General features: G+C 37.1%; 1 protein-coding gene across 9 annotated transcripts in view; it reads right to left on the bottom strand.

Annotated features, from left to right (window-relative positions):
* The window catches only part of STS (steroid sulfatase), a 106,078-nt gene that overhangs the window by 56,627 nt on the left and 31,428 nt on the right, over positions 1 to 18,023 (bottom strand). For all 9 annotated transcript variants that reach the window (XM_050333862.1, XM_050333858.1, XM_050333859.1 and 6 more), the window contains 2 exons: positions 14,979 to 15,396; positions 4,829 to 4,965 (listed from right to left, as the gene is read on the bottom strand). In XM_050333862.1, the coding sequence (XP_050189819.1) occupies positions 4,829 to 4,965; positions 14,979 to 15,396 (555 nt within the window). The remainder of the gene's footprint in view (positions 1 to 4,828; positions 4,966 to 14,978; positions 15,397 to 18,023) is intronic.

The raw sequence follows: 18,023 nt of genomic DNA, 5'->3' as shown, positions 1-18,023 counted from the left end.
CAGATGAGTTGTACCAACATGGGTCCCCCACAGGGGCCACAAGTCCTACCCAGGAAAAACCAGCTCCAGTGTGGGCTTCCCTCTCCATGGGCTGCAGGTCTCTGGAAGGACCCCGCTCCATCTTGGGCCTCCCGTGTGGTCACAGACTCCTTTGTGTATCCACCTGCTCCAGCATGGGCTGCAGGTAGGTCTCTGCACCCCGATGATCCCCCATGGGCTGCAGGGGCACAGCTGCCCCACCATGGTCTGCACCACGGGCTGCCGGGGAACCTCTGCTCTGGTGCCTGGAGCACCTCCTGCCCCTCCTTCTGCACTGACCTTGGTGTCAATCTTCTTGTTCCCATGTTCTCATTCCACTCTTCCCTGTCTGGAATTCTTTCTATGCCACAACCTTCTGTTCTTAAATATGTTATCACAGAGGCATTACTGTTACTCCTGATTGGCTTGGCCTTGGCCAGAGGCAGGAAGTCTCTCCTGGAGCCGGTTGGCAATGGCTCCATTGGAGAGGGAAGCTTCTAGCAGCTTCTAACAGAAGCCACCTCTGTAGCCCCCTCCACTAGCAAAACCCAGACACAGAAACCCACTACACCTGTTACTACAGGCCTTGGGCAGTAAGTCCCTTAATTAATACACCTTAATAAGATACTCAGTCTTCTCCAGGCTGAATGGAGCTCCAGTCACAGCTCTCTCAGCCTTTTCTCTTAGGAAAAAATGCACTAATCTCTCTTGTTACCCTTTGTTGGACACTGTACAGTAGCTCCATATCCCTCTAGTACTGGGGACATATCAAGCTACACTTTCATATATAACTCTACAAAATCTTTTAAGATATTTCAAATACAAGTTGCATGTAGGATACTTTGGGATTTATTTCCTAGCCTTTTCTGCTGATTAACTAAAATCAGATGACTGTTGTATTTTCTTGGCATAACTTGATCCTAAGACAGGTCAAAAGATCATGGTAAAGAGGCAGCTAAGTTTTTTTCAGCTTTCAGGACATTCAAGTAATAAAGATCTCCAGACAAAGCCCTCACTTTACAGTCTGTTCCAGATTACAGTTCCTGAGACCTACATATATATAAGCCTTTCAGTTGCGATTGTTCTACAAAGGAGGAAGACCTGATATCTAGTTCTGCTACAGAATAATAAACAGCCATTTGCAAAAGTGGTGTTGGATTAGTGTGTCTTCACACAGCTTTCATGCATGTCTACAGGGGGCTCCAAAACTCTTTGCAGTGATCTGTTTTGAATTAAATTACTGTAATGAAATTTACATCAAAACCAATTTCTGAATGTATCCATCTCTCTTCCTATACTCAATCAGGAATGAAGGAATGAAAGAAGGGAAGAAGAGAGGAAGGAAGAAGAGGATAATATTGCACTCACTGATTCATTCATCATTTCTTTTTCCATTTTTAGACAGTAAGATTATTTCATCTGCTCTCATATGAATTATAATTAATAGCATTAATAAGGTGCTTAGCCTACATTGAAAGAAAATTAATATTATTAGCCAGAGAATAATTCTCTAAGGCAGTGACATTGTAACTGTGAATGCTTTCGACTTTGGATTCTGTTATACACATATCAGTATGCAAAAGCAGTAGAAATACATGGTCCCAAAGCTTATCCAGAGGCTTTGTATTTTGGATTTTTGACATGGATTGTAATCATACTCTTCAGCAGTGGTTTAAAAAGTCACAAACATGAAATATTCAAATAAGTATTTTATTAATGTGTCTTTTGGGTTTTTCTCCTCTTAGCATGAAGATTGTCTTACAACTGAATTATTGCCCAATTTGATATTGATTCTCAATTAAAAAAAAAACAAACAAACCACAAATCAAAGTGGAATTGTTTTGCATTTAGAATTCTCAGTCTGGAGTGGACTTCTCTGTCTTACTAGAAAGGCTGTTGCTTTTTCTCACAGTTCAATCTTGATATAACTTTTTCATCACTGGTACCTGACAGTCCTAACTTCTTCTACTTGCAGCTTTGGGGGTTTTTTTGGGTTTTTTTGGGTTTTTTTGGGTTTTTTTGTTTTAGTCATCCACAAGGGTTTTCCACAATATTTCCCAGTCAGCAGAAAATATACTGTAAATTTCTTTTATAACTGAGTTAAAGTTGTGGGTTTTTTTCTACCTGAGGCCAAAGGTTTCTGATGTTGTACTATAATGTAGTTTTCTATACACTCATTTTTTCTTCATATGCTGTGTTGTCTTCACTTAGACAGTTTTGCAGCATATTGTTATACCTGGATTATTTTGTTCTTATTGCTTTTGCAAGGTACATTCTTCTATGCATAAATACTAATTTCTGCCTACTGAATGATAAAACCTCCTTTTCTGAAAAGCTTCCAGTTTTCACTTTTTCAACTTTTTTAGACAATTTTATTTGACTTTTCTACTGTAACATCTTCAGAGGCATTCCAAGAAAATACTGATTATTGACATCAGCAGTATAGTGAATGAATCTACTTTGTCTGACATAGTTGATGCATTAGGACTGGAATTTTCAGTGGAGGTTAATAAAAATAAGTACTCTCATCAACTGAAAGAAAAAAAAAAAGCTATATTATTTGTTCAGACTCCTTTGGAAATGACAGCCATAACTTTTTTTCGTCGTGCTAATAATGGAGGAGAAAGTAGCAGAGGAACTAAACACATTTTCTAGTTCTTGGAGTTACTATGCCATATTTCATCAGAGGAATCTTGCAAAACAGTACATAGCCAAATCTTACAAAACCAAGTAGCCAAACCCCCAACAGAAATAAAATTTGATACTTGTATTCTAGTAAATGACAGTCCCGGATCTGTTTCCTGATTAAGCTAACTCCACTGACCCTGATGCCTTTGTAATGAACTCTAAAGGACAATACGCAAGCAAACTCATGTATCTCCTCCAAGTTTGTTCAAAATTTCTGTATTAGCACCACTAAATTTGTATCTCTGATTTATCCCAAGTTTTTAAATAGTATGTTTGTGTCCTACAGAAGTTTGACACGTCTGCTAAGAGCCTGTAGTCATTCTGCAAAAGAGCAGTGGTTTTCACTGGTGGTCTAGTGGTAAAGGCGCGGCACTGTCACTGCCGAGACCCGGGTTCGATTCCCGGTCAGGGCCAGTCCCGGAGAGATGGAGCTCGTTAGCCCTTAAAGGCAACCCACCTACGTCCTGAGGACCTCGCTGCCACCGTCCAAGCTCGCTTGGCCCCGGCAGATGAACCTTAGGATTAAAGGGTGGGCTCAGTTCCGCGCACACTGTGTCTCACCTAAAAAATCCAATGCGCAGGCTGGAAGGTGGAAAGACCTTCCCCGGATCTTCGCTCGCGAAGACTGGCCATTATTATTTGTTATTATTACCACCTCTACATCACTAAATAGCCTGAAAGAGCAGTCAGCTGCCCTGCTTTCCAGCTTGCTGTTTAAACAGTGGAGACACTCTCTGGGGCAGCAAGGAAGCAGCAAAATGTAATGGCAGCAGCAAATGACCAATTAGGCTGGGATAAACACATATCGCACAACAGAAAAAGAAATATTAAAACCAAATGCAGAGAGTAAAACCAGCTAATGCTCAGTAGCTTACTGCAATGTGGATGCAAACAAAAATAATAACACATGTATACGTTTATCTAATACAAGTACTCAATTGACCAAATGCCACTGATAGAAGTGATAAAGTTTCAGGGTTGATTCAACTGGAATGAAAGCTGCTCTCTCTTTACAAAACCTGATTTACAAAAGAGTATTATTCTCTTATCTCCTACACTGAAAACCCTTCCTCAGCACATCACAGCTTCCCACAAAGGTTTTCCCCATTTTTGTAAATAATGCAGTAAGTACCTTACAAATCACTAAATGTGCTGTGCTGTCTTTTGCTCACTACTTCTGAAACCAGACTTCTTGATGGAAAATATGCAAAGAAATACATATGTTTAACTGCACATGCCACCATAATTTCTGTATTCAACAAAACTAAATATCTGTTCATAGAAATTTAATAAGGAAGTAACATTTTCTTGAAGAAAGCCAATTTGCACTGGCTTGTACTGAGAACAGAATCAACTTGGGGTATACAGGGAGGACTATAAATTCATCTTTAGCTCTTATAATACTGCTATTCTAAAGTATGATTATTTACAAATATGAACTGTTACTTGTTTACACAGGTCATTATCTCTAGAATCAGAGAAACACTTCAATATATCAAGAGATACAGGAGATCTGTTGAAAAATACAAGGACCAATTGCTCTCCAGCCTCAGAGAAGCTCTGAAGGGCAAGTTGTTTGGTTTGACTGTTCTACATAAACAGAAATGGACCTCACATTAGTGATTTCAATAATTCAGAGAACTCACTAAAATAATTAGCAAATTAGTTTTGCCAAGAGTGCATAGTATAGCCACTTTACTTGAAAATAATTTTGTATAGATATCACTTTTCAAATTAATATACTGTTTTATAAGGATAACCTGAACAGGTCAGATGGCACCCAGGAGCTCAGGGCATTGGATTTAACTGGATTTAACTACTCAGCTTCAAAAGTCCACAGTTAGGTGACCAAATCTCTGCTAAAGTTCATGCTGTATAGACTACCTCCATAGTCAAAGACGAGAATAGGCTTTTGTAGGATGAACCGTTTTGGTCATAAAATACATACTAAAAGAACTCAGATTATTGTGCTTTTTAAGTGACTGTTTCTTTCCCCTAAGTATAAAGGACAAGTATGACAGATACGCTGTAGACATCCAAATTGCTGGTTTGAATTTAGTGAACATGAACACAAGTCTCCCACGAATTCCCTCGATTGCTCTTAGAAGCACATGTAACATACCTACACTCCAGTCCATTTCCTCCACTGCATCACCATATAAGCCATGCTTGCTCTTTCCTCTGAAATTTTCTGAAGCATATAGAGCAGTGTGGACATGAAGATAAGACAAGACAAGCAGAAAGGGTGCATCAATGTTCCTAGAAAATAAAACAAACCCACAACTCCTCAGTATATTTTCAAATAAAATGGCTAAAAAGAAATCTTTCTACAGCAAACTTTAAAAAAAAAAAAAGACTCTCTCTCTTCCCTGGCCTCCCACCAAAACAAACCAACTAACCAACCAAAAAGACCCCAACCAAAACAAAAAAAAGAGGAAAGTGAAGGGAATAGTGTATTTGATAAGAAGGTAATCCAGAACAAACACACACACAGTAAAAATGCCATTCTTATACTGAATCAAAAGCAAAAATAAATTACTTAATTTACCTAATTACTATTTACTATATATACTGAAAGAGAACTTTTTTAAAGCCAGGAATCTAGCAGTTTCTAGAGAAAAAACACCTCTCTTCATTTTACAAGTACATATTTAAAAGCCTGAATACAATTGCTGTTCAAAAACATACCCTCAGAAGCACACATCTACATGAAACACAATTACCTTCCTTACTAAGTCACGTGGAAGCTGATCTGCTAGACTATTGTGAGGATCTGGGTCTTTATCCTGGACTAAGCTATATGACCAGCTCTCTTTTCATTCGAAGCTCTGTCCCTATATGCATTGATCATAACCTCGAAGTACATACTGATATTAAAGATTTTTCTCCTCAAAGTAATGAACAGTCTCCATTGTCTTCAGTTTATTTCCTGAACAGATGCAGTAGAAAGAGTGCAATAAATAGACTCTGTAAATTTTGCTGTTCATGTGATCTGTCAACATGATATTTATGATTAGTTCTAGCAGGCTGTGAAAGCACAGCTTTAGCAAGTACTTCTCCTTATGCATTATTTATAAAACTTTACTTAAAATTGTGCCGTACTAACCAAATTTACTGCTATATGCTCTAACAGCATTTGCAGTACATTATGCATATTGTAAGTATCAGCTGAATCACAAAAGCACCACCCACAGAACTTGTCTGGATCTCACCTTAAAGCACACAGCTAATTGCAGTCTATTTTTAGTTTTATTTACCATATTTTCCCTCACCAGTCTGTGGTGGATAATACCTGTGATTCATGTCAGCATCAAAGGGAGACTATATATTTCCTCAAGCAGTTGATTCATCTACCCTTTAAAGAGGGGAGGAACAATACAGACATGCTCATACAAACTGTTCCTTTAAAATTAACAAAAAATCCTAACCTTTAGAACCTGAAAACAAAGTATTTTAGTAAAAGAGATTAATCTGATATCAATACTTTAATCTTAAAAAAATATAATGTAGTATATTTATGATCCATTTTTCCTCTCTCCTTGGTTGGATATGTTTTTGCACAAGTTGCATGTTTTTTTACTGGCATATACAGCAGCACATAAACTCAAAATGGGAACATTTTATCTGCATTACTCCCTTGATAAGTGTGTTTTTGACAGGGATTTTTTCTTCATAAAAAATTTCTCTTTCTTTAAAAAAACCTCAACAGAATAAATAGAACTTTCTTCTTGGGGAAAATGGATACAAAATTATTTTATTTCTCTTACAAATATTTGTGCATTTATCCTATATAAGCTTAGCATTGTAAAGTACAGATTAAAAAAATGTTTTTTATAAAAGATACCATTTCCACAAAGTTGTTTATTGCTATTTGAAAGGTGATATATGTGAGAACTTTTGATTTTTGTAGCAACAAATAACATGAAACTTCTGAGTCAATTAAAATGTTTGAAAATATCACTTCAAGCAAAAAAAAGATGTATACTTATAAGTTAAATATTTAATATATACATAAATGTAACACTGACCTTTCATTAGAGAACATTGCTGCAAGGCAGCTGATTTCTGTTTTACTTGTATTTTTTACTTCCTTAGATTTTCATTTACGTTTTTCTTAAACACAGTTCACTGAATTGAGATTAATATAAAAATACTAGGGTAAAACACCACAAAAATTTACTTTATACTTATGACAGTGCAGACAAAAATTACTTTTCATGCAAACTGCCTTGTTCTGATGCCATAGAGATATTGCATTCTTCTATATCTTCTTTGCTTAAAGTGAGTATCAAAAGCCTCCACTAAAAATGATATTTTCAAGAGATAGTAACTCAAGTTTTTTGTAGTTTGGTTCTGTTTGTTTGTTTGTTTTAATAGAACTGATACAAAGATCAAACTTTCATGAAGAGTTATCGAATCAATGACTGATATAGAAGGGCACTACATCATTCTCTTCTTTCCAACTAAAATTGACAGGTTCTGATTGACAGCTTGCTGGCAGGTGGAGAAGTGTCTCACCTATTAATATCCTATAAAAGATCAGAGGCAGCTATTTATCTCCTGCCAAAACTCTTTGAGGAGTATTATAACTGACTACCTCTACCATGACCTTGAAAATGGAATGACAATACCAGCTAGTAGGCAGGAGAGAAATTTGACAACAACAGCTTAACACCTGAACTTCAATAAACAGCTCCTTCAAAAATGTATTACCACTATCTTTTACACAGTGCAAACACAGGGAATCTCAGTTTCAAAAGATCTAAGATTTTTTATCCTAACATGAATCACACAGTCTTTTCAATTTACTGAGTAGCCAGAGAGATTACATACATCTGACATAAGATATTCTTTAGTGTGTTTTTAATGGATCTTGAAAACATCTAAAAGCATCACATTGCTGATGATTCCTCTGCATTGCAAAGTACCAGGTTCTTTTTTACTGTGAGGAGTCTTTATACTACTCAAAGATTCAGCTCAGGCTTGAGCTGCAAAACACAGCTTTAAAGTGGGTGAGAGCAATTAAAACTAATATGACTTTGTGCTTCAAACACAAGTCTTTTAACTTTTTCCTGCAAATCTGCTCCAAATACTGCTCGCTGCTTTGAAAAGTCCTTGGGCAATTTTGTTTGCTTTTCTGTGCACTGATGTGGTGCAGCTGACACAATGCAAGAAAGGGATATCACCCAGAGGGACCTCGAGAGGCTTGAGAGTTTGTCCCATGAGAACTTAATGAAGTTCAACAAGGCCAAGTGCAAAGTCCTGCATCTGGGTGATGTAAATCCCAAGCAAAATCTGGGTGGACAATGGATTGAGAGCAGACCCAAGAAGAACGACTTGGCAGTGTTGGTTAGCAAGAAACTCCATATTAGCTGGCAATATGTTCTTGCAGCCCAGAAAGTCAACTGTATCCTGGACTGCACCAAAACCAGTATGACCAGCAGGCGTCCTTGAACACTTTCAGTGACTTTCAGACATCTACAACCATGTTACTTGTTCCAATGCTTCATCACCCTCTGAGTATAGAATTTCTTTTTAACATCTGATCTAAACCTCCCCTCTTTCAGTTTAAAAGCACTGCCCCTTGTCCTGTCACTATCTGTCCATATAAAAAATCCCTCTCCCTCCTTTTTATAAACCCCCTTAAGCTACTGGAAGCCTTCAGTGTGGTATCTCTTGAGCCTCCTCTACTCCATGCTGAATAACTCCAGATCTCTCAGCCTGTCCTCATGGGAAAGGAGTTCCATCCCTCTGATCATCTCCACGGCCCTCCTTTGGACCTACTCTAAGAGATCCACATCTTTCCTGTGCTGAGCACCTCACACCTGGACACAGTACTCCAGGTGAGGTCACAATGAGTCGACACAGGTAGATGCAAATTTAACTTTTTTCTTGTAACTCTCCTTTTACTAAAAAGATCTTATTCAGTATCCCCTCAGTGGATAAATTCATTAATGCTTATTCCCCATGGGTGCTTCCTCCACTTCCAGATTAGATCACCAATTAGACAGTGATCCTCGTGATAATGGCCAGTCTTCATGAGCGAAGATCCGGGGAAGGTCTTTCCACCTTCCAGCCTGCGCATTGGATTTTTTAGGTGAGACACAGTGTGCGCGGAACTGAGCCCACCCTTTAATCCTAAGGTTCATCTGCCGGGGCCAAGTGAGCTTGGACGGTGGCAGCGAGGTCCTCAGGACTTAGATGGATTGCCTTTAAGGGCTAACGAGCTCCATCTGCCCGGGAGTGGCCCTGACCGGGAATCGAACCCGGGTCTCGGCAGTGACAGCACCGCACCCTTAACCACTAGACCACCAGGGGCTCCCAATCCTTGTGATAGGACTGGCTGAATGCACTCCTTAAGCCTTCCTATTCCTGCAGGAGGAAAAAGGCAAACCAAACCTTGGCTTAGTTGTATAAAAGCAGGACTTTCTCCTACATGCTGGATTTTGTTTTGTTCTGACTGTCAGCTGTTAAAATTTTTGTTAGTATGAATGAATCCATGAATGAATGTTTCTGCCCTAGTCTTTTAAAAGACACACATTCAAACACAGATATTTTCAAAATTTTTCAAAATCAGAAAGAGAACTCCATACCACTTGGGGGTAACTCAGTAGAACCAGAAAAGGTGCTGAAAATGGAACTGAGAGGGGGAGGAAAATGTAAATATATAAATAATGTGACTCTTTCTAGTAGATATTAAAAGTAAAATGTGCTACTACTATATCTGCATTTGTGAAGCTATTCTTCCATGCAAATAGAAAAGACATTTTGACACCTATGATTTCATACCCATTGTTTTCTTTAAATGCTTAAGGTACACAATTCATATATGTTTTTATTTCCTTTCTATATAACCTTTTTTCTCCCCTCCCTAAAGTACATTTTCATAAGCATGGAGAAAGAAAAGGAATTTCTCACCTAGTACAGATTATAGTCATTACTAAATCCCTCTCCCCCACAAAACGTTGGAGGCCAATAGACAGATCTACTACTTTTTTAGAAGTGTTCCATTGACAATCTGGTCTGACACTCATCACAGAATTAGTGAGGTCCTTAATAATTCTTAAATTATTTTAAGATTTTGTAAAGCCCTATATGAATTCACACCTTTTTCCTGTTACCTTTTTGTTCAAAAGGCACAATCAAAGGTCTGAGAGAAGAGGCATGAAGATCCAGTAGAGTTGTTACAACTTATAAGTTACTACCTGGTTTTAATATATGTGCATATATACATCACATGTATACAAAGATTTACAAACTCTATTCTATAATTTGTATTGTGCTGTAAACTATAAGGAATATTCTTGTAGGATTTATAAAAACACTTGATTTCAGAAATCTTAACTCCAGTATAAAATCACAGCTGCCAGATATTAAGACCCAGTAATATATAGAAAAACTCTAAACCTTTCTCCTAGAGCAGATGAAAAAAAATCTGAATATGTGTTGCAACAATGTTTCAAGGACTAAAATAGAATACATAAAATGAAAATTTAAAATTTATTAGCTGTTATCACAAAATTTAAAAAATTATGCCTATACAATCTAGGAGTGAAAAAAATAGACAAGAAAATTGTTGCATTTCACCTTCAGCATACCTTTTAAATATAAACATGTTTGTATGCAAAAACCTTTTTTCCAGAAACTAGATTTTATTAGGATTTTTTAAATATTAATTGTGACCAGCTATACAAATTTGTCAGAGAGTTATTCTGTATCACAGAGGGATACTTCTGTATTGTTAATTTCTTATACATTAGAAACTGGTCTCTGGCATTTTCCAAAACTGGATTTTCTGTGCAGCTGGTCATTAAAGGGCATGCTGAAGATGTAAGAGTGACAACCACACTGAATTTAACATGAAATAATTAGCATGCATTTGACTTTCAAATATGCTATAATATCTAGAGAGTGTTCTGATAGGTTTGCAATATGTAAACACATTTTCCCTTGGGAGAAAGTAATTAGAATTAACATACACTGAGCTGACCTGCCCACTTACAATTAGGGTAAGCAACTAAATTATTATTTGTTTTCACACACCAAATCTGTCACTTGTAATTGTATGTATTCATCTCCAGTGCCATTTCTGGGCACTGAATTTTGTATTTGCTCTTTTTCAATCTATCTAAGAACAAACAAAAATTGTAATATGTGTACACTAGACTAAGGAAGATAAATACAACTCCACATCTCCAAAAAAACAGACCAAAGTAACTACAACAGCACATAGCTACATGGTTATATATGAAATTATAAAAAGACTTTAAAAATACAAACTCTAAAGATTATACAGAATCACCAAAGTTTGCCCTCCAGCAGTCCAGGGTAATAGTTCTTACTATTATCCTCTCCTTACTTTACTAGGAATCAAAAACTCTCATCATTTGTGATCCCTGTGCCCAAGATGGCCTTCAACCATCAAATCACCCACCAGTCCTCCTCTGTTCATAGACAGCAGGTCCAGCAGGGCACCTCCCCAGGCTGGCTCACTCACCAGCTGTGTCAGAAAGTTATTTTCCACACACTTCAGGAACCACTTACACAGTTCCCTGCCCACCGTACTGTATTTCCAGGATCTGGTAAGCTGAAGTCCCCTACATTAACAAGGGCCAGCAGTTGTGAGACTTCTCCCAGCTGCTTATAGAATATTTTGTCTGCATCTTCATCTTGGCTGGGTGGTCTACATATTCCCACCACAATATCTTCCTTGTTGGTCTATCCCCTGATTCTAACCCATAAACACTCAAACCTATCACCACCATCATTAAGCTCTGGATAATCAAAACACTCCCTAACATACAAGGCTACCCCACCACATCTCCTTCCTTGCCTATTCCTTCTGAAGATTTTGATGTTTATACATAGAAGTCATAAAGCTGACAGTATGATTGAGAATCAGTTAGAAGAGAAAACATCAGGAAGTCCATCACCTGAACTCCAAAGAACTTACAGAGGTGATATAGGCAATAGGTATAATAAACTTATATAGATAAAACATTTATGATGGAGTTATTAATATATATTCATATACATTGCATATAAAAGGGCTTTACAGGAAAATACCAGTGCTGTTGAAGATTGGAGCTTCATCATATATTTATTATAAAGATAATTGACCAATTAAAAATGCATGATATCTGATGATTTTTAGTTTGATGATAAAATGTGTATTTAGAACCAGTTAAGCTGAATGCTTGAATTCCTTAAATTTAGGATTGTTTGCATTCTGGTATACTTTTGCAGACGGATTACTTGTGTACATGACTGAGCTTGCTATTTACTGTATAATCTAAAGAAAAGGAGACTGTATGACAAATTGAATATTCAGTGATTAAGGGGCTGAAAGAACTGGAATGATAAGAATGCTGTTGAGCAACTGTGTCTTCCCAAAACCTTGTGGCCCTTCATTTATGAGTGCCAGATGTCTGCATGCTGTTGAGACATGGTTGACTCTTCATGGTCATTCACCAACAAATGGCCAAAGTCAGTAGACTAGTCATAACAGCAATGGTCTACTGGTGCCCTGGAGTTGACAGCTGTGAACTATATAACATCAGAACCAGTATGTCAAAGCAAATACTGGTTTTGTTGCTCTTACTAATATATGGGACAGATCAGTTCAGTGAATATTAATCTAATTACTCCTATCCCCAGGAGCAAGGTTTATGGTCATATTCTTTGCATGTGAATTCACTAAAGGGCACAATTAAGATTGCTCAAATGCCCTAATTGCTTCTCAATACCTTAATGTGCTTGGATATTCTCTAATTTAACAATAACTCTGAAGAGTCTGGGTTATAATTCTCACTATAATTGCATCATTCCTGTAACAAAGTTTATTGTAAATTACGAATATGTGCTATTAACCTTGACTTCAATTTAACATCACTGTTGTCTGGAAACGACATTAAGATTTGGGGCCAAGTGCTCAGCTGATGTAAAGCCACTTACCTCCAGCCGAGTCAGCAAAGCTGTTCTGACTTAGATTATACATTATTTTTCCAGCTCTAAACACTGGGCTCAAACAGTGACACTAAGCTATACAATAACAGTGTTCAAATTACACATATTAATAAAGTTAAAAGAGTTACTGGTTTTCCACCATCAATTTCCCATCTTCAACTCACCTGTTCTGGGGCAACCATTTTATTGTCATGGCATTGAAATCCATGAAACATTCATAGATACCCAAAATACTGTCAATACAGACACATTATATACTTGTAAATAATGGTAGAATATACCTACATATAGTTAATGTACTCAAGACTCTTTTAAAAAATCACCAAATGCTTGGTCACTAAGCAAATAACCCGTCAACAATTTTCAAATGTGTATGTTTGTGTGCTTGTAGCAAACAAAGTACTTCACAGTTAAATGTAGCTGAGAAGGCATCTTTATAACTATCACTATTGCCAAGAGGAAATAAAGATGTTTTAGTTTATTTACAAATACTGATGAGAATGTTGATTGTTGGGAAACTTACTCACTTAAAGAAATTTGATACAAAACCCCTTTTATTTTGGTATGATGGGTAGAGATGGCCTCATCAAATAATCATAATGATAGAAATAATAGAAAAATTGCCATATAAGATCAAGATTTTAGTTAAACATTTTTTCTTGCTAGCAGCAAGAAACAGCTGCTACATGCAGTCATTAAGTCTAGAAAATTTAGCCTCTGATTCTTTGGTATATGCTTTCATCAAGCAATGACACTGTGAATGTATTCACAGTAACTAATGGTACATAGTTTAGAAATAGTAATTCAGGGACTTCTATGTCTTAGAATATGTTTTTACTTTGATTTCATATTTTTTAAAATGCTGCAACTTGTATCAAATGAGATCAAGAAAAATACTTTCACATATTTTTTCAAGAAGTTAAATTGATGAAATATTTTTTCTCCAAATCTATTGATGTATATTTCCAAATATACAACTGTATACTTTTGTGACTATCCCATTAGAAGCCCTGTGGTGACACTTATGGTAAAGCAGCTAGTTTAGCAAAAATGGACAATGACTTAGGATGTTTTTGTACATCCAATGTTTAGGTGGTCCAATGTGACGGCTATTAAAAATTATTTTTTTTTTCAAAAAACCCCATTTGTTTCACAGAATCACAGAATGGGTAGGGTTGGAAGGGATCACAGTGGGTCACCTGGTCCAACCTCCCTGCTCAGGAAGGGTCATCAGAGAGCACATGGCACAGGATCTCTGGCACAATCTCTATGGGCAACCTTTTCCAGTGTTCGGTCACCTTCACTGTGAAGAAGTTCTTCCTCATATTCAGGTGGAAATTCCTGTGCATCAGTTTCTGCCTACTGCCTTTTGTCCAAAGGCAAAACAGGCCCAGTTCCCTCAGCCTTTCCTCATAAAAGATACTCCTGTCCCCTAATCATCTTTGTAGCTCTCTGCTGGACCTGTTCCAGGAGCTCTACCTCTCTCTTGGGTTGAGGAGCCCAGAATTGGACACAGCACTCCAGATGTGGCCTCACTAGGTCTGATGAGAGTGGAAGGATCACCTCCATCTACCTGCTGGCAATGCTCTTTCTAACACAGCCCAGGATCCCGTTGGCTTTCCTGGTCAGTAGGAAACACTTCTGGCTCATGGACAGCTTGTTGTCTACCAGGACTCTCAGGTCCTTCTCCACAGAGCTGCTTTCCAGCAAGTCAGCTGCCAGCTTGTGTTGGTGCTGGGTGTTATTCTTCCCCAGGTAAAGAACCCTTCACCCTAACTTCTGTGAATCAAATCTCTTCAACATTAATCTGCCATAAAAGTGGAGGCATATAAAGTGCCAGTATCTTTAAAAATTTGCCATATGAATGCCTTTTAATGGTTGCATCAACTCAGTGATGAAAAACAGTTTCCCATTCCAGAAAAGTCATGGATTATGACTCTGCATTGTGTTTTCACATAATTAAGTCACACTGCAAAAGATTTTTCATATTTCAAGTACATGAAATTCTTAATAATGAAAGTCCTAAAAAAAGTCGACAATTTTTAGAAAAAAATTCCAGAAGTATGTAAACAGAAACAATTTTAAAATTTTATAGAGGAATTAATTATATAACTGATAGGAAAAAACCCCAAACAGTCACTTTCAATAAAAAAATTACCTTCAGTCATCTTTTAAAGGAAAAAATTATAATGATAATATATAATGACATATTCCTTGTGCCCACAAGCTCAAATTTTTTTCCAATTTTTAGAAGTATCATCATTGTGAAACGGCAACATTGATTTATAACATAGTTAGAAACCTACCTTCCAATAAACTGCATGGCTTCCTTTGTCAGCCTCTGAGTAAGGTTCTCATAGGACAGTGGTTGCTGGATAATCTGATGATTCCTCATTAAGAAGCAGTTTAAGTGTCGAAAATTATAGAAGAAAAATATCAAAACCACAAGTGAAATTGTGATTATTAACAAGCAGTAACCGAATGCTTGGAAAGGTACATTAAGGATGTACTGCACTATTGCCAAAGAGACAAGGGTGATGCCAGCAATTTGGATTGGGATGACAAGGGCTTTCTGAACCCCTTTTAAAAATACGCTGCCTTGGCCAGGTTTGCAGTCTCTAAAATTGGTCACGGTGAGCCCATAAAAGTAATCAAATCCATGACTGAGGGGGTGGTGACAGAAGTCATTACTGCTTTCACAGTTCATCCCAAGATGCCACTTTCCTACAAAGAGAGAAGGACAGGGAGTATTTTTGTAGTTAAATCATCAAACTTAGTTTTAACGTGCACTATTCCAAACATGAAACTGTCACTGTCTGACTGATATCCCCCTGCACTCAGCATCTATTGTGTGGATCCCTATTTTCTATTTAAACCTTCTTTATGCCTTCATCTAAGATTTTGTTTCATGTCTGCCTATTCATCTTAGAAATAGGCTTAGAAGAGCTGCTGCTGAAGAACATTAAATTTTGAGTGGGCTAGCAGGTCACTGAAGAGCAACAGAGCCCTAGCAGACAGTTAACTTGGGAAATGAAGCCTTTGTGTATGTGCAGTTGTCATAAAAAAATACTGTTTTGTATTTGCTACTGATTGAACAGGAAGAGCCAGTACAGAGTTAAAAAATAACTTCTCTGAAATTTTTCTAGCAAATAATTTGAATAGTTAAAAAAAAAAAAAAAAAGAAAAGAGAAAAGAAGAAAACAGTAACAAATAGGAAATAAATCAAGAATAGGAATATTACCAAAGCATTTATTATTTAAATGATTGCAGAAATGTCTGAAATTGTCAATTGCCCTCACAATATAACAGATATATATGGTGAGGGTGATTATTTTGCATCTTTTTATTTTATATATAGAAATAAAAAGCCAAGCAACAGTTAGAAGTAAATTGCTGCCAAATACTAGCTCTCACAGCATTTTGTCTCACTAGGAAATCACTCTAATTCTGCAAAATGTTGGACACTGACTGACACAAGAAACCAGTGAGCCTGATTTGCATTATAGTAGTACAATCTATGTTCATGCTGATTACAGTAAGTATCTAGATAATGCATTCTATGACCCAGGTATAACCTCTTACCATATGCTTATGCATTGCTTAGCACAACAGACCTAACTGTTTGGAAGCTGTTATTTGGATTCAAATGCATAATTATAAAAAAGCCCACCAATTCAGTTAAGCCTGTTGAAATAGATTGGGTATAGAGTTATGCTCTTTACTCTCAGCTAGAAAATGTACTGAATATTTAAAAAAATATACAGGCCTTGACAAAACAAATGACATTATATATTTCTGGGCCAAACTGTTTATTTTTCTGAATCAAATATGTGAACATAACCAGCATAATTCTGGGGTTGTGTCTTAAAAGAAATAAACAAGAAAACCTGAAAACCCAGTAAGTCCTCATTCCCACAACTTAGCCCAAAGAAATTTGAAATATTTGTTCTACAGGCTTCAGGATACACATGGCAGAAAGTACATAAAAGGAAAAAAGCATACACAGAATTTTCCTCTTTTCCAAACCATCCCACGTGACTTTACCCATCTGTAAGAAAGAGTGCTGATGCAGACAGTCCTGAAAGTCTTCTCCTGGGTCTAGAGAACTGCATATTCATTCTGCAATTCTTCCTTTGGCAATGACAAATGCAGGTACTGCAGTACCAAACAGGGTGAAGACGGGGATCAGTTCTGCTTTATTTTAAATAGTACCTAGCAAATGGGCTGGATGTTGCTATTTCTCTTCCACAATTAACAGAATGGAGGTATAGGATGGGAATGTCATGCGCTTAAGTTCACTTGTTTGTAAAGGTGTAGAAAAGTAACACAGAAATCTTGAGTTTGAATGTTTAGTTTTGTCTAGTTCTCCTCATATATCTCTTGATAGTCTTAAGTTAGAAATACCTTCTGTATATCATCAAAGCAGGTATAAAACATTTTCAGGCCTGCTTATGTGTCAGCAAAACTAAGGCCTCTACAGCTCTTTCATACCATCAGAATTTTTCCCTGTCAGAGGTGGTATTCTGCTTTCTGAAGGCAGAATGGCTCGTCACTACTCTTGACATGGTTCAGTAAAGATTACCGTGGTCAGTTAAAAAAAAGAGCAGTGCACACCACTGTACTGACATTTCAGATGTTATAATGATGCTATAAAGGGCTAGGTAAAGCTAGAACTCTGATTTTCATTCCCAGCGCACAAAGACACACATTTTTGAAAAGAAATGCTTCAGTGTTTTCTCTTAGTTTTACATGACTGTCTTCATGGAGTAATCATAAAGCCAGATGTGTAACAAGGTGAGCATGAAACAATTCTCATCAAATTAGATAACTGAATTAATGGTAGAGGTTAATAATCATGAATATAGATGACCTTCAAGCTTTAATTTTTAATTTTTTGCTGTTATATGTCAATCTCAAAGCACCTATAATTTATGAAAAGGAAACTCAAACAAATTAAATATGCCTTCAAGGCCATTTATTATGATATAGAGGTTTCCTTAAACCGGATCTCAATAAAACTAGACACTGCGAGCCAGGATAGAAGAATCTTGCAATAACAAATTAGGACAAGGGAAAATATAGGTCCCATTTTTATCAAAAAGGTTTTAGCCAGCACAACAAATTGTTCAATGTCAAGATGAACTTAGGCCTCAAAAAGAGATTTGTTCAGAAGCAACTGAAGCCAAACAAAGCAGAGAGCAGGTTAGTGGGAAAAGCAACAGAAGCTCTGGTTCAAATTATATTGGCAGCTGTGACGGAACAACACAATTGCCATTCTCTAAGGGCTGATGAGGTAGAAGGTTTTGATAGATCCTGCACTACTCTGAAAAAGCAAATGATGACTGAGTCAT

The sequence above is a fragment of the Myiozetetes cayanensis genome, unplaced genomic scaffold, assembly GCF_022539395.1.
Source record: "Myiozetetes cayanensis isolate MyiCay16 unplaced genomic scaffold, myiCay2020 scf5-8, whole genome shotgun sequence".
NCBI classification, from domain to species: domain Eukaryota; kingdom Metazoa; phylum Chordata; class Aves; order Passeriformes; family Tyrannidae; genus Myiozetetes; species Myiozetetes cayanensis.
The sequence above is the reverse complement of the archived record's forward strand: the minus strand, read 5'-3'. Positions and strand labels throughout refer to the sequence as shown.